The sequence below is a fragment of the Pelophylax lessonae genome (assembly GCF_965119305.1).
Source record: "Pelophylax lessonae genome assembly, chromosome: 3".
NCBI lineage: Eukaryota > Metazoa > Chordata > Amphibia > Anura > Ranidae > Pelophylax > Pelophylax lessonae.
Genome location: NC_138770.1, coordinates 447901720 through 447927697, shown reverse-complemented (window position 1 = coordinate 447927697; position 25978 = coordinate 447901720). Strand labels below are relative to the sequence as shown.

Sequence of the window (25978 nt, the reverse complement as noted above, 5' to 3'; positions counted from 1 at the left end):
CAGGAAACTGTAATATTTCATAATAATCATCTTAAGAAAAATCTGCATACAAAAGTTCATTAAATAGAATAACCTATGTTTGCAGTTAAAATCCCCTGTAATTACAGTAAAGCAACTTAAAGGAATGAAAAATGCAAAAAGGTTTGAAATGGCAAGCGGGATCGGGATCTTTCCATGCTTACACTTCTGTACCTGAAGTCATGCACAGAAGTACCGTCGGGTAAATTACTTCTGAAATCACAATCACACCATGCCAGGGTTTACTTTGTTAAGCTAGTGTTAATGGTATGGAAGTAGCAGAAAGCAGTGACAGCAGCAAATGCAGTCATTACATTTATCTGCTAAAATCCAGACCTTTCACCTTGTATGTGTTTGGAAGAAAGATTGGGACAGAAAATCACTTCCACCTTGACCATTGCTTTTCTTTGTCTGTTAAAGGCACATAGATCACCCCCATCAGAGGTTTCATTTTGACACTTCCATCTTCTAACTTATCATACTGCTCCAACATCTGGTTTCCTCCAGCTGGTCCAACAGGTAGTATTAGCCTTCCTCCAGGTTTAAGCTGATCTATAAGCTGGAACAAGCAAAATAGCATTTTAAGCACCACTGTATTATGCAGTCAGACTCAAATATGCTTCTGAGACTGAGCCAAAGTAGAAAAAAAAAAAAAAAGTTCAACACAATATTTCAAAATCTCAACACATGCTAGTCCCTTCAGCCACTTTGCGATAGGTAAGCACACCTCACTTCCTTTTTGAGGGGACTAGCAAATGTGTGTTCATTTGTTCGAAGGTACAAAGGATTGTATATTCTATAATTCTGGCACGGAATAAAAAAAGAACAGGTTAAGTAGTTGAGTGTTGGCAAACTGAGTATCTAATGTATGCCGTGATATTACTGGGACTGTAATGCAGCATGTTCCTGTCAGTCCAAGGTGGTGTATGGGATGTGTGTGTCAATATGGGGAGTGCATTGAACAAAACTACATACTGTGTTCTTGAATACGAACAGAAAGAAGTTAGACACTACTGGAGCATGTTCGGATCAGTTTTAGAGAGACTGGAAAGGTGCCAATAGGGCACACTTGGAATTTTAGATTTAGAATCGGGAAATAAATTTAATGCCAAAATTTTCAGGAATGATAAAGCATTGTAAATGAAAATGCTGATGCCAAAAAACTGTTTTCTAGTTCATTTACACTTGATGTAAGCATGACAATATCCAATTAGCAATGACTTTCAAAACAATTCCCTACTTTTGAGTAGATAACCGGATTTCTATTATGGCGAGGTATGGCATTGCCTTTATTATAAAAAATAAAAAAACTGGATTTTTGACTTACCATAAAATCCTTTTCTCTGAAGTTCATTGACAGACGCAGCTCCATGTTCTTAACCATTGGGTTATGCTGCCCCATACAGGAGTAGGACACTATGCAGGATAAATCTTTACCATGCCTATGGGGCAGTCCCTGGGGGTATACACCCACTCGCTCTGCTATAGGCATTCAGTTTTGTTGCAAGCAGTGTCAGAAAAAAAAAAAAAAAAAAAACAATCCTACTCATATATAGAGGGGCGGGTACTGCGTCTGTCAATTAACTTCAGAGAAAAGGAATTTACGGTAAGTCAAAAATCTTGTTTTCTCTATCGTTCATTGACAGACGCAGCTCCATATTTTTATTAACCATTGGGACATCCCAAAGTAGTATTAACATGAGGGGGTGAGAAAACAACGCAGAAAAGAATGCAATTCCCAAAGGCTAAACTTAGCCAACCAGGTAACATGGAGCTCAACCAGGAACTTGAGCTCACCTAGAAACATACACCCTCAAAGAGAATAAATTTTCTTTTAAAACCGCTGCCTCCAAAAACCTTGCGGCCAAAAGAAACATCCAAAGATGCCAACACATGTACCTTGTAGAATTTTGTGAATGTGTGCACAGATGACCAAGTTGCCGCCTTGCAAACTTGTATCACCGACGCCTGATGGCGAAAAGCCCAAGAGGCACTCAGCGCTCATGTAGAATACGCCTTCACAGGGAAAAGGTGGAACCTGACCCTTAATTGAATAACCTGTACCACCGTCTGCCTGATCCATCCGGATATTGTTGTAGCAGACGCTGCCAATCCTTTGAGGTCCTTCCGTGAGGACAAAAGCGAGTCTGATTTTCAGAAGGACTCGGTAGCCACCAGGTAAACCATGATTACCCTAACCACATTCAAGGAATGCAAGGAAAATTCTTTAGGATGCTTAGGACATAATGAAGGCAGCACAAAGTCTTCATTTAAAATGGAAATCCGAGACCACCTTAGGAAAAACTGACTGATTAGTTCGTAGTACCACCTTGTCTCTGTGGACCACCAGATAAGGTGAACGGCAGGATAGCGCCGCCAATTCTGACACTCTGTGCGCAGAATGAATAGCCACTAAAAAGGCTACCTTCTGTGACAGTGTAGGCAGGGGAATCTCCATGTGTTCAAAAGAAGGTTTCTGAAGAACTGACAGTACCAGGTTAAGATCCCACGGAGGCAACAGGGACCGTATCGGGGGAGCCATGTGGCAAACACCCTGAATAAAAGTGCGAATCAAAGAATACGTGGCTATAGGGCGTTGAAAATACACCGCTAAAGCCGACACCTGGCATTGGATAGTACCCAAGGCCAACTGCTGCTTAACCCCTCTTTGGATGAAAGTCAAAATACAAGCCACTGAAAAGAAGCACAAATGCACCTTAATGGATTCACACCATGCAATGTACAATTTCCATGTATGGTGATAAATCTACCGAGAGGTCGATTTTCTGGCCTTCAAAAGTGTGGTGGAATCACAGAGCCAGAAAGACCCTTATCCTTCAATACCTGGCTTTCAACAACCACATTGATAAGGCCAGCGACTGTAAAGCAGGAAGGAAGATCGGCCTTTGAGACAGCAGATCTTCCCCGAGAGTCTCCAAGGAGCATCAGCAAACAATCTCACCAGATCGGAGTATCAAGACCGGCGATGCCAGTCTGTAGCCACCAGAATTACTGGAGTCCCTTCCACCTCTATTCTCGGCTGCAATTTTAGTGGGGGAAATGCATAGATCAGCCGATACTGTCCCCAAGGAGCCACAAATGAGTCTGTGGCATCTGCCAGAGGATCCCGAGAAAGGGCTACAAACCTTTGTACCTTCCTGTTGAGCCGAGAGGCCAACAGATCCATATCAGGAGTCCCCCACCGAACACAAAGCAGGTGAAACACCTCCTGGTGAAGGGACCATTCTCCCTGATCCAACACTTGAGGACTCAGATAATCCACCTGCCAATTCTCCGCTATGGGGATATGCAGCGCTGGAACAAAAGTTTTCTGCCCATAGCAGGATCTTGGCCACCTCTCGAGTGGCCAGGACATTCTTGGTGCCCCCTTGATGATTGATGTAAATCATGACAGTGGCATTGTCTGATTGAATCTGAACCAAACACCCTCGAAGGTGATTTGTCCAGTGAATCAAGCAAAGCCTTATTGCTCCAAGTTCCATAATATTGATCGGTAGTCTGGACTCCTTTAGAGTCCAGGTCCCCTGGACATACATCTTTCCAAGTACCCCCCCCCCCCCCCCCCCAGCCAGACAGGCTGGCATCTGGTATCAGGGTAAGGAATGACTTGCCCCGACGTAGAGCCAGGGAGCGAAGCTACCACAGCAGAACACTTCTCGTGTTTTTTGGCTCAGGAGGATCGTAGTCCAAAGATTTTGGATCCTTGTTCCACTTGACAAGAAATTCTCTTTGCAGAGGTCTCATGTGGAACCGTGCAAACAGAATCGACTCAAAGGTAGACATCATCAGACCCAGCCCTTGCATGCAAGTCCATAGGAAGGATAGTTTGCTGGATAACAGCAGGCGAATCGCCCTCTGCAAAAAAGAAACACCCTCGCTGAAGCGGAGTTCGGAGTAAGTTCCAGATAATTCAGTTTGGAGGATGGGACTAGAGCAGATTTCTGGAAATTGATGTTCCAATCGAACTCTTGCAGAGTCCGTACAGTGATGGTTAAGTCAGCCAGCAGGGCTTAATAGGAGTCTACTCCTAAGAGGAGATCGTCCAGGTACCCCAGTACTGCAATCCCCCACTGTCGCAGTAATGTCAAAACCAGAGCTGACACTTTGGTGAAGACCCTGGGAGCGGAGGCGAGACCAAAGGGTAACGCCACAAATTGATAATGCTTCTCGCCCACATCGAAGCAAAGGAAACGCTGGTGTTCAGCATAAATAGGGATGTGACGGTAGGCGCCCTTGATATCGATGGAGGCCAAAAGGTCTCCTTGGTGTAGGGACGCCACTACCGTAAGAATGGACTCCATTCAAAATTTCTGTACCCGCACAAAGCAGTTCAGAGCCTTGAGGTCCAAGCTAGGACGCACTTGCCTTCTTTCCTGAGCACAGTGAACAGGTTTGAGTAAAACCCTTGAAAGCGTTCCCGAGAGGGAACTGGCCCAATCACCCCTGCAACAGCAAATCTTGTACCGCTTCTCGTAGATCCTTTAACCCAGTGATCCTCAACCCTGGTCCTCAGGGCCCACTAACAGGCCAGGTTTGCAAGATAACTGAAATACATGCCAGGTGATATAATTTGCTGCTCAGTAATTGCAGTACTCTAGACTGCATCTCCCCAAGGTAATACTTAATATCTGGCCTGTTAGTGGGCCCTGAGGACCGGAGTTGAGGACCACTGCTTTAACCGGTCTGGAGATAGGCGTAAATTGGGTGTGAAGAAGTCCTGACCTGAATCAGTTTGTGGACCCATTTGTCTTGAATCAAGAAAGGTCCATGGTTCCTGAAAGAAACAAAGACTTCCCCCACCCCATATACGGGTGAGGGCGCCCCTTCATGCAGAAGAGGGCTTACTGCTTAACTGGGGGGGGCTGCTCTCAGCTTACCTGACCATGTCTTCTAGGAACCCCCAGATCTAAAAGTTAGATCCTTCTCCTGCATGTCGGGGGCACGAAAGGGCCGCTTGTATGCTGAAAAAGAGGGACCCCCGTCATGACGAGGTGTCTTGCCTTGAGCAGATTGATGAAGAAGAGTACTCTTCCCACCAAGACCCTTGATAAGTTCATCCAAAGAAGAACCATGTAAGCGATCCTCTGTAAAGAGCAGGTCTGACAGAGCCATTTTGTAAGCCTGGTCCACAGACCAGTTTTTAGCCACACCATGTGTCTCATGGTTACCCCTACCACAGATACTCTAGCCGAAAGGGGGGGACACATCTAAAGACGCATCGCATATAAAATTTTATACCTTGAACCATTTTGTCCGCCAGTTTGGCAAAGTCAGGGGAAGCGGTCTCGCTTCCAAATCACTCTTTAAGAGCTTTGCCCATTCCGTAATGTCTGGAACACCAGAGCGATCATGAAGACCGGTCTAAGTATTGAGACCACTATCACATAAGTGGCGGGACAGAGCCTCATCCTTCTATCAACAAGGTCTTTAAAGACCGGAGGCTCCTCCACCAGAATCAAAGTGGATTAGTTCAGTCTGGAGACTGGGTGGTCCACCTTCGGTGGAACGGTCCATTTTTTGATCACAAAGGGATCCGCAAAGGGATAGCATCTTGTCAAACGCTTCGGCACCCCTAACGTGTTTAACCACTTAAGGACCGTGCCTATTTCTGACACCACTTGTTTACAAGCTAAAATCATTTTTTTTTTTGCTAGAAAACTACTTGGAACCCCCAAACATTATATATCTTTTTTTTTTTTTTTAACAGAGACCCTAGAGAATAAAATGGAGATCGTTGCAATATCACACTGTATTTGCGCAGCGGTCTTTCAAACAATTGTTTTTGGAAAAAATTCACTTTTTTTTATTAAAAAAAATAAGAAAACAGTAAAGTTAGCCCATTTTTTTTCTATAATATGTTATGCCGAGCAAATAGATGTCATGCTTCAAAATTGCACACGCTCGTGGAATGGCGACAAATTGGTACTAAAAATCCCCATAGGCGACAATTTAAAAACGTCTGCAGGTTACCAGCTTAGAGTTATTGAGGAGGTCTTGGGCTCAAATGATTGCACTCGCTCAAACGATCGCGGCAATACCTCACATGTGTGGTTTGAACACTGTTTACATATGTGGGCGGGACTTTCGTATGCGTTCGCTTCTGCGCGCGTGCTAACGGGGACAGGGCGCTTTAGTTTTTTTCCTATTTATTTTATTTTTACAGTTTTTTTTTTTTTCACATTTTTTCATCATTTCTATTCCTATTACAATGAATATAAACATTCCTTGTAATAGTAATAAGCATGACAGGACCTCTTTATTGTGAGATCTGGGGTCAAAAAGACCTCACATCTACACTAAAAATAGAAAAAAAAAAATGGCTCTTTAACCACATAACAACCGCCCACCGCAGTTTTACTGCGACAGGCAGCTGCTCCTGGGCAAAGCGACATTGTTACTTCGCTCGCTCGGGAGACTTTAGGGGGCCCCGGCGGCACGCTCCCGCCCCCGTTTGTTAGCTGGGGAGCCAGTGCGTGTAACTGGTGGCTCCGACTGCCGCCCTCCACTCGCGAACTCCCGCAGCTGAGAGAGAAGGGCAGACGGCTGATGTAACACAGCAGTCTGTCATTCTCCCTGAAGTGATCACAGAGGCTATGTGATCCTGCTATATAGGATCGCATGTCTCTGTGATTACTTCACAAGCCACGCCCCCTGACACATTTAACCCACTGATCACCAGTAATGTTAACCCCTTCCCTGCCAGTGTCATTTTTACAGTAACAGTGCATATTTTTAGCACTGATTACTGTAGTAATGTCAGTGGTACCCCCAAAAGTGTCAAAAAAGTTAGGGGTCCGATCTGTCCCACAAAAAAAAAAAAAAAAAATCGCAGATTGCCGCTATTACTAGTAAAAAAAACTATAAGAATGACATAAATCTTTCCCGTAGTTAGTAAACATAATAACTTTTGTGCAAACCAATCAAAATACGCTTATTGCAATTTTTTTAACCAAAAATATGTAGCAGAAAACAAAAATGGCCTAAAATGTTAAAAAAAAATAGATTTTTACATTTTTTTTTTTTGAGAATTTAATAAAAAAAATTTGAAAAAAATATTGTATTTTTTTTTCAAAATTGTCTCTTTTTTGTTTATAGCGCTAAAAATAAAAAATAGCAAAGGTGATCAAATACCACCACAAAAGCTCTATTTGTGGGGAAAAAAAGGATGTCAATTTTGTTTGGGTACAGCGACCGCGCAATTGTCCGTTAAAGTAACGCAGTGCCGAATCGCAAAATAGGGCCTGGTCATTGAGCAGCCAAATCCCCTGGTCCTTAAGTGGTTAAAGCGGTTGCTAGGAGACGACGTTTGGCGTCGCTCCGGTTCTCCAAGACTATAGGTCGAGGAAAAACGACCAGGATGCGGCAAGAGGGGCACCTCTTCCGCCGCACCATAAGGGTGATCCCGCGGTGAAATCACAGATGAGACCACCCTTATCTGAAAGAGGACCGCCGCTGTTTCGAAAAATACCAGGGTTATGGCAGCCATCTGCTGCTATAACCCCGGTATTTAGTGTCAATGTACCGACGTAAATCGACGGTGGTCGGTCGGTAAGTGGTGCCCCCCATTGTTCAGTGACAATTTTCTCAAAGAGTTCTGGACAAGGAAAAACTGATCGACTCTGGGTTTTGCTTCCCCGACGCTGTAGAATCGTCTGCCATTTTTCGAAACCCGGGTTTCAAATACCGCCATTAAGTCAGACAAAAGGTAGCAACCCAGAGGTCCCCGCAACACCAAAGAGGGGGATCAATAGGTGATACTTGCTCTTGGGACTCCATGTTAACCCGGGGACAGCGCAGTGTCACTTGCATACTGCAAATACCATGAATACTGCAAAAAACTGCCCCACACCGCTGCACCAGCGGTACTACAAGTCACAGCACACTAAGCTGCAATATAGAAGAGTGAGGAAGCGACCTACAGGGACCCCAATAGACTCACCACCACCCAATATTAGGGAGAGCAGAGCTGGCCTGAACTGATCAGAAAGTGATCCTCACAGGAAGAGGTAAAGCCTTGCCATTCACTGCTGTACAGCATTCTCGGACTCAAATGCATTTCAATGGGGAGACCACAACAAAATGGCTGCCCAATGCATTTCAATGAGGAGACCACAACAAAATGGCCGCCCAATGCATTTCAATGTGAAACCACTAAAAAATGGCTGCTGAGCCTTGTACGGCTGATCTACAAGAAAATGGCAGCGTCCACAGCATGCCATGCGGTCTACAGGATCCCCTGAGGGGTCCAGTGATCAATCAGGCATTGAGGGGAGGGGCGCTCGCAGGAACCCCCACCAGGATTAACCTCCCCTCAGTGGATCACATGATCAGCGGCATCGGCGCCCCCCCATCGCCTGCTACAGCCCCTGCACCGTACCCGACTACTAAGGTAGGGACCCCTATGAAATAGTGGGGAGGATGGTCTGCAGGGGGAGCCTTGGATGGTCTATGGAATATTGTCTCTAGGGACCCCACATACAAGGGGGGACATGGGGGATGACCTGAGGGTCCGACTGTCACAGGGAGGGGCACAAGTCCACCCCGAGACCGCAAGAAATATGGGGGGACACTACTCCCCATACCAACGATATTTGGGTGGGCGCCACTCTGGACAGACCACCTCTCCACCCGGGGTGGGGGTGCTTACGGCCAAAGGATACACTGCGACTCAAGCCAAGCCAGGTCGTGTGCGTCCCAGCGAGGCATTTCACACGCGGGCCAGCCCCCGTCGAGTGGGGCTATGTCGTGGCGAGGCCTAGCGTGGAGCTGCGACCTGCACACGCTCGCTGGCCAGACTAGGAGACCATAAGGAGCTAGAATATCCAGTCTGACGCCCAGTCCAGCTGTTGATTGTAGTTCTCTCAGGAACATAACTAGCTAAAAACAAAAAAAAAATAGATAAAAGGTTCCCTTTTTACATTAAAAAACATGCTAGGACCAAAAACCCACCAGGGAACTAGGTCCTTACTTCTGAACAGGCAGGAAAAACTCAATACCTATACCAGAGTGAGTGGGTGTATACTCCCAGGCAGTGCCCAATAGGCGTGATAAAGATTTTTCCTGCCTAATGTTCTACTCCTGTAGGGTGCAGCATAACCCAATGGTTAAGAAGAACATGGAGCTGCGTCTGTCAATGAACGATAGAGAAATAGGGATTTTGAACTACTGCCACCTAAAGGAGGAATGGATACTGGCAAACAAAACTGTAGGTCAACCTTGGGTATAATCCCTCCTACTGCCATCATGCCTCAGTTTTATGGCCAAGTAGTACCAAGTGCATAATCATCTGTCTCCCTCAAAGGATTCCAAGGAAAGGATTAGACAAACTCTGGATGATGGTTGGTCTATCTATCTGAGCCACCTAGAAATGATGGACCAAGAAGCTTGGGCTTATGCGGGATGACAAAAAATGAATCAGTTTATCTTTAAGCCAAACCTTGGTTTAAAGAAACTCGCACAGCATGAACTACATCCAAACAAACAATGGAGGAAATTTTCATTTTGGTGAACTAGAGCAAGGCAGAGGGATGGAGGGACTATGTCCTGGTTAAGTTGGAGGGCAGTGACCACCTTAGAAAGAAATAAAGGTCTGGGCCTAAAACTTGTAGGAAAGAAGACTTCTTACCTTCAAGAATTGTAGAAATGACAGAACTTGAAATACACTTGTTCCTAAGAACTTTGTTTTCAACAGTCATGCCCTAAAGTCTGCAACTGAGAAGTAGGGTAGTAAATCAGTACTGAGGCAGCAGATTCAGACAGTCTGACAGGGCCTATGGTGCTTCTGTGAGAAGTCTTATCAGGTTGGCCTACCACATCTGCCTGGGCAAATCTGAAACAGAGGATCACCAGAATGCTTGCTCTCTGTCCCTATCCTGTGGTGCAGACAAGGAAGAAGTTTCAAGGGAGGAAAGGCATAGATTTGGGTGTACTGATGCCACATCGACTGCTCCCACCATTGGATCCCTGGACCTGATACAAACCCTTTCCTGTTTGCTGTTAAATTTGAAGGCCACATGCGCCCCCCTCCCCCCCCCCCCCCCCCCCCGACAAAGGTCCTGAAACGCCTCTGGGTGCAGAGACCACTTTTTGAATTGAATGACTTCTGGATTGAATAACCTGAACTTCTGAGATCCTTAAGTTTTGCCTGGGGAAGGAACAATGGCCTGAGAAGTATCTCCAGAACCAGTCCTAGATATTTCAAGCTATGAACCAGTGACAATTTCTGAAGGTTCAGGATTCACCTGAACTTTTGCAATCTCTGGACAGTCAGAGGCACGTCCTCCAAAGTACTGGCTTAATGTTCTCTCAAAAGGAGGTCATCCAACTATCAGGACAGGAAATAAAGTGAGAATGCAACAGAGCCAATAGTGGAGTCAGTACCTTGATGAACACCAGAAATGTAGAGGACAGGCTGAGCAGAAGGGGCATAAACTAATACTGCAGTAAAGCACGGAAAGAGTAAGCCAAAAAGAAGAGGCACATTTATGCAAGAATCATGTTCACTGAAGCCAGGAAGAATTCCTGGTAAAGAAAAGCAATAACAGATCTGGATGATTTCATCTGAAATTTTTGGGCCAAATGCAAACCTTCAGGTCCAAGGTTGGGTAAATGCCCACTTTTGGTTTTGGGACAGTGAATTGCCTTGAGTAAAACTCCTGAAACCTTACTGGAAATCAGCTAAGGGGATCCAGGGAGGTTTGAAGTAAGAAAACCAAGGAGGGGGCAGAGAATTAAACTGGAAGCTTGTCACCCTAGGAAACCGCCTCTAGCAGCCAGACGTCAGGGATGCAAGATATCTGAGTGGGTGCAACAGGCATCCCCCTACTTTGGAAAATGGAGGGCACATGTTCATGTCAAGGAGGGCTTTTTGCTGGATTTGGCAGCTGGGTGGAGAGCCATGGATGCAGAAGGAACACTCTTGGCAAAAACTGATGGAGACTACATGGCCGGTTATTTAGGTTTCTTCCACTGAAGAACATAGGTGCTTTTGCATGAGTGCTTTTGCCCCAAGTAGCATTCTTGATGAATCCAAAGCCGATTAAGAGATGTCCCTAAAAGGATGTACAGATCCTTACGAGAAAGTTCTGCAGTCCGGCACCTTAGGCCAAAAGGTCCTGTGAATGGGTACTGTGAGAAAAAAAGGACAGGAAGCTTCCAACAGGCGATCACAGCTAAGGTTTATTGCTATAGACATCTGAACCATGTGTTCAACGATCTGAGGGTTAATGCCAGCAGCAGGTAAATTCCTTTGAAGGGATTTAGACCAATTAGACATGATTTAGAAAAGGCAATATTACAGCCAAAATTGGGTGTATGGCAGGGCCCACCAATAAGAACAGTTCTAGGATGGCACTCCAGCCGCTCATCAGTTGGGTCCCTAAATGCAGGAGCATCCTCCACTGGTATGGTAGTTATCTTGTTAAGGCAAGAAATGGCCAGATCCACAACAGGAATAGACCACTTTTGAAAATCCTCACTAAGCAAGTACAGAGAGAGCAATTGCTTAAGGGGAGCAAACAGCCTACCAGAACGTTTCCAATCCAGAAATAACTGGAAAAAGGGAGAACAAATGGAAGGTCTTTGCAGCCTTAGTGGCCCTTACCGGTAACTCTGTCGTCCTGTTTCTAGGAGTCGTCCAGGACAGCACAGGAGATATAGGCTCCACCTCCGGAGACAGGAAACACAAAGGATCAGGTGAATAAAGGGGCGAACACCCACCATCTTCCCCAGTCTTTATCTGAGAACTCCCCGGACATGGCATCTGCAACAAGACAAAAAAACACTCGCCCATGGTTAAAACAACATTATAGGGAGGGAATCCCTGCTGTCCTGGACGACTCCTAGAAACAGAGTTACCGGTAAGTCCAGCTCTGGTTTTTCTCCAGTCGTCTGTCCAGGACAGCACAGGAGAGATCAACGAGAACTTACCAGATTAGGGTGGGACTACCGCCTGGAGGACCTTCCTTCCAAACGATTGATCTTGCGCAGAGAAGGTCCAGTCTGTAGTGCTTGATGAATGTCGAGAAGCTAGACCAGGTGGCTGCTTTGCAAATTTGTTCTGGTATCGCCCCAGCCCGCACCGCCCACAAAGCAGATAACGCCCTCGTGGAGTGGGCCAACAGAGAAAAAGGGCACTCTTTATCTAAACTTTTACTATCGCCTGTTTAATCCACCTGGCTATAGTATTTTTTGAAGCCTGCTGCCCCTTATTTTTCCCTGAATGCACTACAAATAAAGCATTGGATTTTCTAAAGCTCTTAAACAACTCTAGATAGCTTAACACACAGGCACTGACATCTAAAAGATGAAACTGCTTCCCTTGGATTGGAAGGGGAGGAACAGAAGGATGGTAATAATTTCTTGGGCCCTGTGGAACCTGGAAGCCACTTTAGGTAGGAATCCTGGATCTGTACGTACGACCAACCTGTCTTCAAAAATTTGAAGAAAAGGTTCCCTAACTGAAAGCGCCTGAAGCTCACTAATGCGCCTGGCTGTAGAAATTGCTACCAGAAAGGCTGTCTTAAGGGTAATATACTTTAACGACAGGTCTACGTCCTGCGAAAGTTTTATCCAACCCTGTAGTACTATTGACAAGTCCCATTTAGGAAGAACCTTAAATGGAATTGGTCTAATTCTGGATAATCCCTTGAAGAACCTCACCACTAAAGGTTCTAAAGCCAGGGATTTTTCCAGAAACACTGATAATGCCGCTACTTGCACTTTTAAAGTGCTAACGGCCAGTCCCTTGTCTGCACCTTCCTGCAGAAATTCAAGAATGGCTGGAATACTGACCTCCCGGTTATCGGTTTTTAGCCAAGAACAAAAAATGTGTGTGGATCACTTTATCTGAAAGTCCTTTTGACTTCAAAAGACCTTCTTCTTCGGATACCAGGCTGCCAACTTAATTCTCTGAATCTTTGGCAGTTGTATCGGTCCCTGGGATAGCAGATCTTCCCTCTCTGGGAAAATGAGGGGGGGGGGGAACTACTGCTAGACACCACAGGGATGAAAACCAAGGCCTGTTTGGCCAAAACGGGGCTACCAGGATTAAGGTGGTATCCTCCTGGATGAACTTCCTTAGAACGAGAGGAATCAGCTTGAACGGGGGAAAGGCATAACTCAGCTGAAACATCCACTCCTGAGCTAAGGCATTGAGCCCTATGGCTCCTCCGCCTTTCTCCAAGGAAAAGTACCTTGGGACTTGGTTGTTCTGCTGGCGAACAGATCTATGTCTGGAAGGCCCCATTTCTGGGTCACCAACTGGAAGACTTCCCTGTTTAGGGACCGCTCCGCTTCCGATACCCGATGGCGACTTAGAAAATCTGCCATCTCGTTGGCCACACCCCTTAGGTGGACTGCGGAAATAGAGCTCAGGTTTGCTTCTGCCCAGGAAAAAAGTTTCGCTGTCAGCTGCATCAGGGACAGGCACCCTTTGTTGACATAAGCGGCCGCCACCATGTTGTCCGATAGGACTTGTACATGGTGTCCGTTCAGGTCTTTGGAGAACATTCTTAGGGCTTCCCAGATTGCCCGCAGTTCTCTCCAATTGGCCGATTCCCGAGATTCCCTCCTGGACCATGCTCCCTGGGCCATCCTTGTTCCCCAGTGGGCTCCCCAGCCCCAGGTACTGGCTTTCATAGTTATCCGGACAGATATTGGGAAAGACCACTGAAGGCCTCCCCAGAGGTTCTGTTCTTTCCTCCACCACCAGAGCGATTGCTTGGCTTTTGGAGATAAACGGATGGTCTTGTCCAGGGATTGTTGTCTCCCGTCCCAAACTCTCAGGATGTTGGCCTGGAGACACCGAAAGTGGGCCCTAGCCCAAGGAACAGCTGGGATTGTTGCCGCCAGGAACCCTAGGCCGGACATAGCTGTCCTGATGGACAGTGACATGTTGGATTGCAGGGCGGCCGCTGTCGCCTTTACCTTTTCCCCCTTTTCTAGAGTGAGAAAAACTTTCTGCTCTATCGAATTTATCCTGTACCCCAGATAGCCCAACTCTTGTGTTGGGATCAGGTTGGATTTGTCCTCATTGATTAACCAACCCAGGTCCTCCAAGAACCGGGTGGCTACCCGTGAGTCTTCTTGTAACTGGGGAAAGGAATGGGCAAAAAATAAAAAGGTCGTCCAGATACGGAATGACCGAGATTCCCCTTAGTCTTAAGGGAGCCAGTGCCTCTGCCAGAACTTTGGTGAAAATCCTGGGAGAAGAACTGCAGATGGCGAACAGCATTCCCCCATCTTATCGCTATTCTTAAAAGTTTTTTGAGACTTCTTGTGAATCGGGATATGAAGATAGGCATCCCTTAGATCCAGGGAAGCCATAAAGCAATTTGGGGGGAGCATGGCTTTCACCGTAAAGATGGTTTCCATCTGGAATTTCTTGTAGGTCACCCATCTGTTCAGAGGTTTTAGGTTCAGGATTAGCCGAAAATTCCCCGACTGCTTTTTCACCACAAAGACGTGCGAGTAGAAACCCATGTTTGTTTCTTCTTGGGGCACTGGAACAGGCACTGGAACAAGAACTCTCTGGTCCACAAGGTCGCCAATTTGCGACAACAGTGCCGACGTCTTTAGGGGATCTTTGGGAGGGGAGGTCAGAACTGTTCTTGCGGGTGGAATACCCTGGAACTGAATCTGATAACCTTCCCTGATAATCCTCAATATGAACCTGTTTTGGGTCACGCTTTCCCACTGTGGGAGGAATTGACCCAACCTTCCTCCCACCGGGACCCGGTCATTGGGGTTTTTTTTTTTAGGAGAGGAAAAGAATACCATTCTTTTGTTGTCCTCTCCCCCACTGCTTTTTAGTGGCTGGCATTTTGGAAGTTTGCCCTTGTGGTCTTTGGGGACGAAAAAAACGTCGCTCTGGAGCTTTCTTGGGCTTTGTCGGGAAAGCTTTCTTCCTGTCAGCTGTTCGGTCCAGGACCTTCTCTAAGTCTGGGCCGAATAAGAGGTCCCCTTCAAAGGGGATACCACAAAGCTTTGTCTTGAACGCCAAGTCCCCTGACCATGACTTCAACCACAAGGCCCTACGTGAAGAGTTCACCAGGGCTGCAGTTCTGGCGGACAACTTGACCGATTCTGCTGAAGCATCTGCCATATACCCGACCGCTTTTGACAGCATAGGAAGGGAATCCAGAATTTCTTTACGGGAAGTCCCTCCTTCCAGATGGGCTTTAAGTTGGTCCAGCCAAACCTCCAGATTTCTGGCCACCACTGTTGTGGCCATAGCTGGCTTTAGGTTAGCCATAACTGCCTCCCATGACCTTTTAAGGAGAACCTCTATTCTCTTATCCATAGGCTCTTTAAGGACACCCATATCCTGAAAGGCCAGGTCTGTAGATTTGGCGCATTGTGATAAGGCCGCATCCAGCTTGGGAACCTTGTTCCAAATACAAGAGGGATCCTCGTTAAAGGGAAACCTCCTCTTTAAGCTTTTTGGGAAAAACGGCTTCTTTTCAGGCTCCACCCACTCCTTTTTAATGGAGTCCGACAAAGTGTCATGTACCAGAAATACCCTAGACTGAGTTTCTTTCAGGGTTTGGTACATTTGGTCATGTAGGGACAAAGAGACCTGCTCTTCCTTAATTTCTAAGGTCTCATAAATCACTCCTAGTAAAGCATCAACTTCCTCCATTGATAACTTATACCTAGGCGATTTAGTCCCTAACTCAAGGACCTCCCTGGAAGAAGCTGCCTCACTAAGCTCTTCAAGGGAATCTGAGTTCTCTGCCTCTGTTTCTACACCCTCCTCTGGGGCTGAAACTAGGGGGGCTTCTGCTGGCTGTTTGGGGGTCTCTATGTTAGTCAGCATAGATTTAATCGCTTTCATCTCCTTTTGGACTCCTGCGATTAAATCCTTGCATGCCCCTGTTGACTCCTTATAGACCAATTTGTCTATACAGGGTTTACAAAGGGGTTTACTCCAGCCCTCCTTAAACTTAGCAGCACAGGCCGGCATCTTTTCTTCCCTGAAGGCTTCTCTGTGTCTTTGGGCTGAGCCTGAAGACGAGAAGAGGGGAAAAAACAAAGAAATAGTGAGACCCTTTACAGAAAAAACAAGGAGGGGGATAAACTACAATAGCCACCCCCTCCCCCTGCCAGAGAAGCTAAGCCAGAGTTCCTAGGCTCCTTAGCCCGGACTCAGCTTTGAGGGGGGGGGGGGGGAGAAGAGTAAAAACAAACAGGGGAATCACAGCATTCTGAGGGCCCCTGTACTCACCCCCCCCCTCTCCCAGCTTAGTAGGTAGCCTACCCCTGTGACACCTACCTGAGCTGGGATGGCGCCACCACCGCTGGGTCCTGAAGTCTCCATGAGAGAGGCCTCTTCCTCCTGCAGCATTCCGCTGTTGCGTTCTTGCCCAGGGAAGCCTCACCGACCTGCAGCGGTTTTAGCAGTTTAAATAAACCGCCATGGCTCCGGCGTCATCACTGCTGTGAGAGCCGGAACTGGAAGTGATGCGCCGGAAGAAACGCCCTCCACCGATGCGCTCCAAAGGCCGGAACTCGAGGCCTGCGCAAGTGCCCACTGCCTGTCAGAAGCCCTCGGTACATCGCTGCGGGCAGTGGACATAGCCCTCCCCGGGCTCCAGGAGGAGATGCGCCGAATACAGCCTCGCCGGCCACCGGGGGCCCCCATCGCTTACCTCCCTCTCTGATCAGGACAGGTACAGCAGAGCTCCACACCTGCCTCCTCCTCCGGGGAGGAAACACAAAAGACTGGGGAAGATGGTGGGTGTCCGCCCCTTTATTCACCTGATCCTTTGTGTTTGTGCTCAGGAGGTGGAGCCTATATCTCCTGTGCTGTCCTGGACAGACGACTGGAGAAAAACACTTGTAGAAGCTACAGGCTGATCCTCCGCACTCCATCAGTAAAGTCTCCTTAAGTAAGGCGTAATTGCAATGGAGGCACACAGAAGGCCCATTTGTGTAGGACACTAATGTTTCAGAATCTCTGTGGCCGATTGCTCAGAAACTATTAGGCGAGTCGACCAAATAATCTTCTAGGGAGGGTGTGGTAGCAAGCTTGAGACCTCTGCAATCAGTCAGAAACCTATTGAGTAGTTTGGGTGATGAAGTCTGCATGAGAATAGCGACAACCCACCCTCTCTCAGGATTTTAATGGAGGGAAGAGAATCTAAAATCATAGGACAGAATATTTCCTGGCAATAGACGGTGCTACTCCTAGGGGGCACACTGCAAACAGTCCCCAAACCATTCAGGATAAAAGGCAATGCCTTGTGTATGAATGAAACCTGGACAGCTGATAGCAGGTAAAAGTTTCACAACTTGATAAATGGGTAGCTAGAGGCGACCAAAATCACTGCAGTAGGGCAGCAGAAACAGATCAATGTGACTATGTGCAAGCAGGAAATGCTTGCTTGTGGCTACAAACAAGAAGTGAGTGTGACACTGCACCCAGAAAAATTATATCAACACTCTCTCCCAAAGTATTCACCCCTTCCATGGCAAAACTGATGGTAAATTATGGTGCCCACCACCCAATAAACATGAAGGCACTCCCACTGTCTGGCACTGTCTTCCAGGAGCAATCTGCAATTCAGTGGGGTTCTGATGCAGTACAAGACAAATACCATACTCAGACAATTGCACTGGATAGCTGCAAATCAGTGGATAAATCATTGTGGCACTCCCACTGTCTGGCACTGTCGTCCAGGAGCAATCTGCAATTCAGTGGGGTTCCCATGCAGTACAAGACAAATACCATACTCAGACAATTGCACTGGATAGCTGCAAATCAGTGGATAAATCATTGTGTAAAAAGAAGTTTTGACTGAATAAGAAAAAGAAAAAAAGTTACAAGAAAATTCACAGATAGGCCTTTACATAAGCAGAGCTGATGTCCATTGTCCTAGATAAAAAAAACTGAGACATGATGAGAATAAGAGGGGCTAAACTCTGGGCTGTCCTACGGTTTTGCTGTTTGCCAGTCCAATCCGCCTGTAGGCAGCAGTGAACGCTGAAGGTTTAAGTTTTCCTGTGTCCCTCAATGCACGAGAAAGCAAACCTCTTGTTTGTCTCTAGTTTTACTTGGTTACTGGGGGTCAAATGTATGGGCTATGCCCAACCTAAATACTAAGTACTTTATAGACAACTGACGCATTCTGATTGGACAGTAGAATTGCATCTGGTAGGCTTATCAGAAGACAGGCTTTAATTATGGTTTTTAACTATGCTTTAAGTTTTATTTTTTATAACTTTATTATAAACATGAGTTTATTCTGAAACAAAATCAAAATTAACAGCCTAGAAGTTCTATAAACCAAGTTTTTTTTTTTTATTTTATTGCAAAACATAATTGTTCCATGCTGTACTCATTTGTACACAAGTCATTTGTGAGGTTATAATCCAATTATTATGGATTAGTTATTAATTTAAAAGCATAAGCCCTGGTTCACACCACTGCGGCTTTAAAACAATTTCAAAGCCGCAGATCAGTGCGATTTGGACCTCCGATTTCATTGGGACTTGCGACTTCATTTAACAGAAGTCAATGCAGGTTGCAATGAAATCACAAAAAAGTAGTGCAGGGACCTTATTCAGAGTCGCTACGATTTGAGTCACAACAACTTAAACGGTTCCATAGCTGACAATAGTTGGCGACTTGTCATGCAATTTTAAACTGTCAAAACATACTGTTGTGAACAAGGGTGCTAAAGAAGCTATAACAGACTTTCCATCACCTCTCATACACAAGTTTTTTTACATTTAGCACCTTGGCAAATTTTGCTTTGTGTGTCATTTCCTTGGCCATAGCCTGAACTTATACTGCAGTGAAAGATAGAGAGAGGCGCCTCTAAGTGCAGACTTAAAACAGTTTATTCCAGGTAAAAACAATTGGCAACTCACATCAAAGTGACTAAAACAGGCACATGATCATAGTATTAGATTATGGGATCCTTGATGGGCGTTGATCCCTTGTGCTGGCAGCATCCTGCAATAAGATGCGGTGTAAGTCAGGCTTCGCTGGTCACCGTCTGAGAGCCGGCTGAGCGGTGGATGTAGATCAGAGCGAGGCTTGAGACGCAGATGGCTTCAGTGGCGTGGGATTGTGACGTTACTGGTGTGCGCAGTGTTCCTGAGCATGCGTGCTGCAAAAATTGCAGCAGCCACGCTCCTCCTTCAAAGCTTTGAAGTTGCCAATTTTTTTTACCTGGAATAAACTGTTTTAACCACTTGCCGACTGCCTAACGCAGATCTACGTCGGCAGTCAGCCCCTCACAGGCAAAGCGACGTCACGCACCCCCCCCGCGCGTGTGACCAGCGGACCCGATGTCCGCTGGTCACTCGGCGATCGGCGGGGGAGAGGGAGAAAGTCAGGCGGCTTGTGTAAAAAAGCTGCCTGTCATTCTCCCCGGTGTATGAAGGATGATCATACGGTTCTACTATGTAGAACCGTCGATCACTCTTCATACATCTGAAGCCACAGCCAATCACAGTAGAAAGCACGCCCCTAGGGACACACACAGCCCTCCCTCTCAAATAAAGTTAACCCCTTCACTACCAGTGTATTTTTACAGTAACAGTGCATATGTATAGCACTGCTTACTGTAGAAATGTCACTGGTAACCCCAAAAGTGTCAAAAATGTCAGTCAAGGGTCCGATCTGTCCGCCGCAATGTCGCAGTACCGCAAAAAAAAAAAAAAAAAAAAAAAAAAAAAAAATCGCAGATCGCCGCCATTACGCTTTAAAAAAAAAAAAACAACAAAAATAACAAAAATCTTTCCCTTTGTTAGTAAACGCGATAACTTTTGCGCAAACCAATCAAAATACGCTTTTTGCGATTTTTTTTTTACCAAACATAGGTAGCATAAAACAAATTGGCCGAAATGTTAAAGAATTTTGATTTTTACATTTTTTTTTGGGGGGAATTTCATATAAAAAAAAATGTGAAAAATATTGCTATTTTTGCAAAATTGACGCTCTTTTTTTGTTTATAGCGCGTGATCAAAAAATCGCACAGGTGATCAAATACCACCAAAAGAAAGCTCTGTTTGTGGGGAAAAAAAGGACGCCAAATTCGTTTAGGTACAGCATTGCACGACCGCGCAATTGTCCGTTAAAGTCACGCAGTGCCGAATCGCAAAATACCCCCTGGTCAGGAAGGGGGTAAAATCTTCTGGGGCTTAAGTGGTTAAGTCTGCATTTAGAGGTGCCTCTCTCTTATCTTTCATGGCAGTCCTGGAAATCTGGTTTCAGTTCCATCTGATTGCAGCCCTAAACATAAGGACTTTAGTACTTCTGTAAAGTACATGGACTCTATTATCCCCCCTTTTCTGAGCTTTTTTGTGTGTTCCTTTTCATGTCCCGTGTTTTGGATCTGTAGCTTTAGCGCCTTCTCCATTGCTGAACTTTTACTGTAACTACTTTTAAAATGTAAGTGCTTTTATGTAGCTAAAACTTGGGAGTGCTCTTCTATTCTCTTTGATGCAGTAAAGATTACTGCTGAAAAGGATCTGACCAAGTGGATTTATCACCTTATCTGTAGCTAGTACTGGCTTGATGTGTTATTAGTCTCCAATAGTGCTACGCAATGCATAATTTTATTTTATTTTGTATACAATTCATACAAAAAAGTAATGGGCTGTCCCCAATATTTGCAAATTTACTTGATAACAACTTTGTACATTAAAAGAAAAAAAAAATATATTTTTTCACTGCACACTAGCAACAATAATGCATAATTAATACATACAGCCTGTGGTACAACAGGTGCTGCTGCCCCAACGTGAATAGCATCGTAAGGTGCCTCTTCAGGATGGCCCATTCGCCCATCGCCAACTGACATATAGAAGAAAAAAAAATAAAAGGTAATTTATGTATATTGGATTGGTTAACAATAAGGAAAAAAAAGGTCTTTAAAAGGAATTATTTTTCTTAAGTGGTTTTAAGATTTCTACATTAAAAGTGAATATCTTAATCTCATCAATTCAATGCATTTAAAACCCTGTATTTGTGTAAAATTTGTAATATTTACATGGGTGCAGCAATTTTAAAGTAGAACTATAGGCAAAATGTTTTTTTTTTTTTTTTTCATTATGGATAGAGTAAGGGAAGGTTAGAATTATAACCCTGGTCAGATTTTTTTTTTTTTTTTTCACCATCTGTGTCCCATTGCGGAGATTTCTCTTCAACTCCCGTCTCATAGTCAAACAGGAAGTGAGAGAAAATCCCTGCAAATTAAAGGGACTTCCTTGGGTACCCCCAGGTCACCAGAATTAGTGTCCCCATTGGAACATTTTTCCTTTACTACGTTTCTTGGGACAGCCCAAAATTGAGCCATTTTCTTTTACTTTCAATTATAATAATGGAAAACAGGACAAATAGAGAGGGTGAATCTTCTTAATAGGGGCACAGAAAGCAAAAAAAAAAAAAAAAACGGGTTCTAATCTTTTTCTACTTTAACTATCAAAAACTAAAAAAAAAAAAGTTTTGCCTTTAGTTATACATTAAATATTAGCCATCCATTTTGGGTTTCTCGCTTATTAATGCTGCACAGCAGTCATGCTCTACATACTACCATTACAATTAACATTTCACTTGTCACAGTCAAATTTGGGTGGCTTATCCAGTGACTGTTGAGTGGTCATTTATCAAGGGCCTCGATTGCAAGATATAAAGCACATCTACAGATCAGTCTATGAACCACTGGGACAGTACAGAACAGCGAAGTAGTAAAAAGCATTAAAGCTACATTTAGGCAAAATGTAGGTCAAGCTGGAAAAAAAAATAGCCCCTATGATTATTACTGTTAATGGAGCTCTGGACAGCCGCAAAATTTGAGAGGGGTTCCAATTATCCAAAAATAAGAAAAACATTTTGGCTGGACACTAATAAAAAACTTTAAAAGTTTATTCAAATACAATACAGTATGCACGAGTGTACATAAACACTGCTTAATCTCAATTATGACATTTATAGAGCACCTCTGAAATTGTCCCAGCACACTGACTGTTATTACTGCGCTATCCTTTTGGAAATGTCAGTTTCCTGGCTGCCATGCTGAGCTAGTTGGCTTCACTACTCTTTCAGTTACTTATTCTGAACTCTTAGTGGACTACTCTGATCTGCAGGATTGTTTCAGTTCAGTGACTCAAAGTATTAAAGTCAGTAGTTGACATGACATCCAAGCACCTGCAGTAATGTCCATAAATATTGGGACATTCACACAATTCTAATATTTTTGGCTCCATACACCACCACATGGGATTTAAAATGAAACAAAAAATGTGCTTTAACTGCAGACTTTCAGCTTTAATTTGAGGGTATTTACATCCAAATCAGGTGAACGGTGTAGGAATTACAACAGTTTGTATATGTGCCTCCCACTTTTTAAAAGGGACCAAAAGTAATGGGACAGATTAACAATCATAAATCAAACTTTCACCTTTTAATACTAGGTTGCAAATCCTTTGCAGTCAATTACAGCCTGAAGTCTGGAATGCATAGACATCACCAGACGCTGGGTTTCATCCTTGGTGATGCTCTGTCAGGCCTCTACTGAAACTGTCTTCAGTTCCTGCTTGTTCTTGGGGCATTTTCCCTTCAGTTTTGTCTTTAGCAAGTGAAATGCATGCTCAATCGGATTCAGGTCAGGTGATTGACTTGGCCATTGCATAAGATTCCACTTCTTTCCCTTAAAAAAGCAGTATGCTTCGGGTCATTGTCCATCTGCACTGTGAAGTGCCGTCCAATGAGTTCTGAAGAATTTGGCTGAATATGAGCAGATAATATTGCCCGAAACACTTCAGAATTCATCCTGCTGCTTTTGTCAGCAGTCGCATCATCAATAAATACAAGTGAACCAGTTCCATTGGCAGCCATACATGCCCACGCCATGACACTACCACCATGTTTCAATGATGATGTGGTATTCTTTGGATCATGAGCAGTCCTTTCCTTCTCCATACTCTTCTCTTCCCATCACTCTGGTACAAGTTGATCTTGGTTTCATCTGTCCATAGGATGTTGTTCCAGAACAGTGAAGACTTTTTTAGATGTTGTTTGGCAAACTCTAATCTGGCCTTCCTGTTTTTGAGGCTCACCAATGGATTACATCTTTTGGTGAACTCTCTGTATTCACTCTGGTGAAGTCTTCTCTTGATTGTTGACTTCGACACACATACACCTACCTCCTGGAGAGTGTTCTTGATCAACTGTTGTGAAGAGCGTTTTCTTCACCAGGGAAAGAATGTTGTTTTCCGTGGTCTTCCGGGTCTTCTGGTGTTGCTGAGCTCACCAGTGCGTTCCTTCTTTTTTTAAGGATGTTCCAAACAGTTGATTTGACCACACCTAATGTTTTTGCTCTCTCTCTGATGGGGTTGTTTTGTTTTTTCAGCCTAATGATGGCTTGCTTCACTGATAGTGTCAGCTCTTTGGTTTCATATTGAGAGTTGACAGCAACAGATTCCAAATGCAAATAGCACACTTGAAATGAACTCTGTACCTTTTATCTGCTCCTTGTAAATGGGATAATGAGGGAATAAACACCCCTGGCCATGGAACAGCTGAGCAGCCGATTGTCCCATTACTTTTGGTCCCTTAAATAGTGGGAGGCACATATACAAACTATTGTAATTCCTACACCTTTCACCCGATTTGGATGTAAATACCCTCAAATTAAAGCTGAAAGTCTGCAGTTAAAGCACATCTTGTTTGTTTCATTTCAAATCCATTGTGGTGGTGTATAGAGCCAGATTAGAATTGTGCCGATGTCCCAATATTTATGGACCTGACTGTAGAGGTTGCAGAAGTAAGTCAGCAATGGAAGCAGGTATTCTTCCTCCTTTAATGCCAGGTTTATTTTAAAGCGGAGTTCCAGCCATTTACTCACCTGTCCAACGGTCCAGCGATGCGGCCGCCGGAAGCCTCGATCCTCTCCCTCGGCGCCGGCATCACTGCTGTGGGCACCCGGCTGTTACAGTTTGCGGCTTCACAGCCGGGTACCCACTGCGCATGCGCGAGTCGCGCTGCGCGCCGTGATTGGCCGGCAATCTTCTGGGACCTCTGACGTGTCCCAGAAGATTGCAGGGAGGGAGGGGGAGAGGAGAACTTCCGCTCAGTGCGCCGCGGCGCTCCGAGCGGAAGTGGGAGCGGGTACCTGTCAAAACTAGGTACCCGCTCCCCCCCCCAAAAAATGACATGCCAAATGTGGCATGTCGGGGGGTCAGGACTCCCTAAAGCGGAAGTTCCACTTTTGGGTGGAACTCCGCTTTAAGATCAATTAGTGTATGCAAACAGGTGCAGAGGTTAAACTTGAGGATAAAGTAAGGTGTACCTTACTTTTTCTACCACCATGAGAAGATGGCAAAATAAATAAAAAAAAAAAAAAAAGCTTTACTTCATTTTAGCCATTTGTCTTTCTTCCAAGTGCCAATGTAGGCCACACAAAATGGTAGTACAATCTACAAATAGGGAAAACCCTACGCCCACCTAATACTCTCCTGAGGCGATCTCGATTCATCGATGTACACGATAGCCTCAGCTGTCCTGGGACTCCCTCTCTATCAATTACAGCCAGTGAGCCAATGAGGAGAGCGCAGGGCCGAGCTGCGGTTCTAGGTGTCTTATGGATGCATAAAGCAGGGCTCAGGAGCAAGCACACACCAGCTCCACCATAGCAAGCTGCTTGATGTTGAGGGCACTCGTCAAGGAAGAGGAGCATCGGCAGGGTAACTCAAGAAAAAGAGGATCTGGGCTGCTCTGTGCATAAGTATGACATCTTTTCTTTTTTTTAAAGACAAACCTTTAACACCACTTTAACAATGTGTCAGCTGCAAGGATTTCTGAACTACCTGTAAAATGCTTTATTGGAGTACAGTACAGTACAGGACACAGGCTCCTTTCAGTTTGGAGCAAAATTTTAAAACTGCCACCACACAAGGTTATTAGGGCAGCCCACATAAACCTGTTCCCCCTTAGATTGCAAGTAAGAAAATCAGAGGAAAACATCAGGATGGGGGTGGGGTTCTGTGTAAGTAAAAGATCATTTATTAATCATACAGTCCAGGACACAGGCTCTTAAGTCTTGATGGGTGGGCAACAAGCAGCAATGCCAACAGGCCCAAAACAGGTCATACGGTTCCCAACACACGAACAGCTTGACACACCTTACGGCCGAAGAAGGTGCCAGCAGAGGCCTGAACATTCCCCAGGTAAAACTTCCAGGTGGCAGGCATTGCAAACCTGAAGCTAGCAATACACTATATTTTTTAACCACTTCAATACCGGGCACTTTTCCCCCTTCCCGCCCAGGCCAATTTATAGCTTTTAGCACTTTTGCCTGTCAGGCACGAACTGAGGAAAGCCGATCAACGGCACTTCCTATTTACTATGTGACAAGCTGTGATTGGACACAGTTGGTCACATGGTAAAGAGCCTACCTAAGTCAGTAGGCTCTTTACCGAGATCGGAGATGCAGTATGTCAGAGTGACACGCCGCATCACCGATCGCCGCTCTGCGCGCCCCCAGGGGGTGGGCAGAGTGCATTATCCTGCCGCCATCATATGACGTCCGGTCAGGATAATGTAACCACCTTTCCGCCGTCATTTGTTTATAGGGCGGATGGGAAGTGGTTAAACAAACGTACAAACATTTGTATGAAAAATGTCATCAGTACATGACCCATGTCCTTCAAAAAGTATCGAATCGCTTGCCGACCGCCCCATAGCAGATTTACTGCTACAGGGCTGCTGCGCTGTGCAGATTTACCCACGTTTACATATACACCTATACACAATATATATATATATATATATCATATACATACACACACGCGATTCTGCACTTCTGGGTTTTGGGTGTGAGTGCACGGCGCTGCCAACTCGCTCTTGCTGTGATTTTACTGATTAGTGGTCCTGCAAACTCAATGTCCGCCGGCACCCGCTGATCCTTTGGTACACTGACAGAATTCC

The 25978-nt window shown here is 45.2% G+C and overlaps 1 protein-coding gene across 3 annotated transcripts in view; it reads right to left on the bottom strand.

Annotated features, from left to right (window-relative positions):
• The window catches only part of LOC309548989 (protein-L-isoaspartate(D-aspartate) O-methyltransferase), a 156520-nt gene that overhangs the window by 8045 nt on the left and 122497 nt on the right, over positions 1-25978 (bottom strand). The window contains exons 6-7 of one of the 3 annotated variants that reach the window (XM_082248924.1): positions 20760-20845; positions 408-577 (exon numbers count right to left, since the gene is read on the bottom strand). In XM_082248924.1, coding sequence (XP_082105050.1) covers positions 408-577; positions 20760-20845 — 256 coding nt within the window. Of the gene's footprint in view, positions 1-354; positions 578-20759; positions 20846-25978 lie in introns of all 3 variants that reach the window. The other 2 variants (XM_082248926.1, XM_082248925.1) reach the window with 2 other exon arrangements.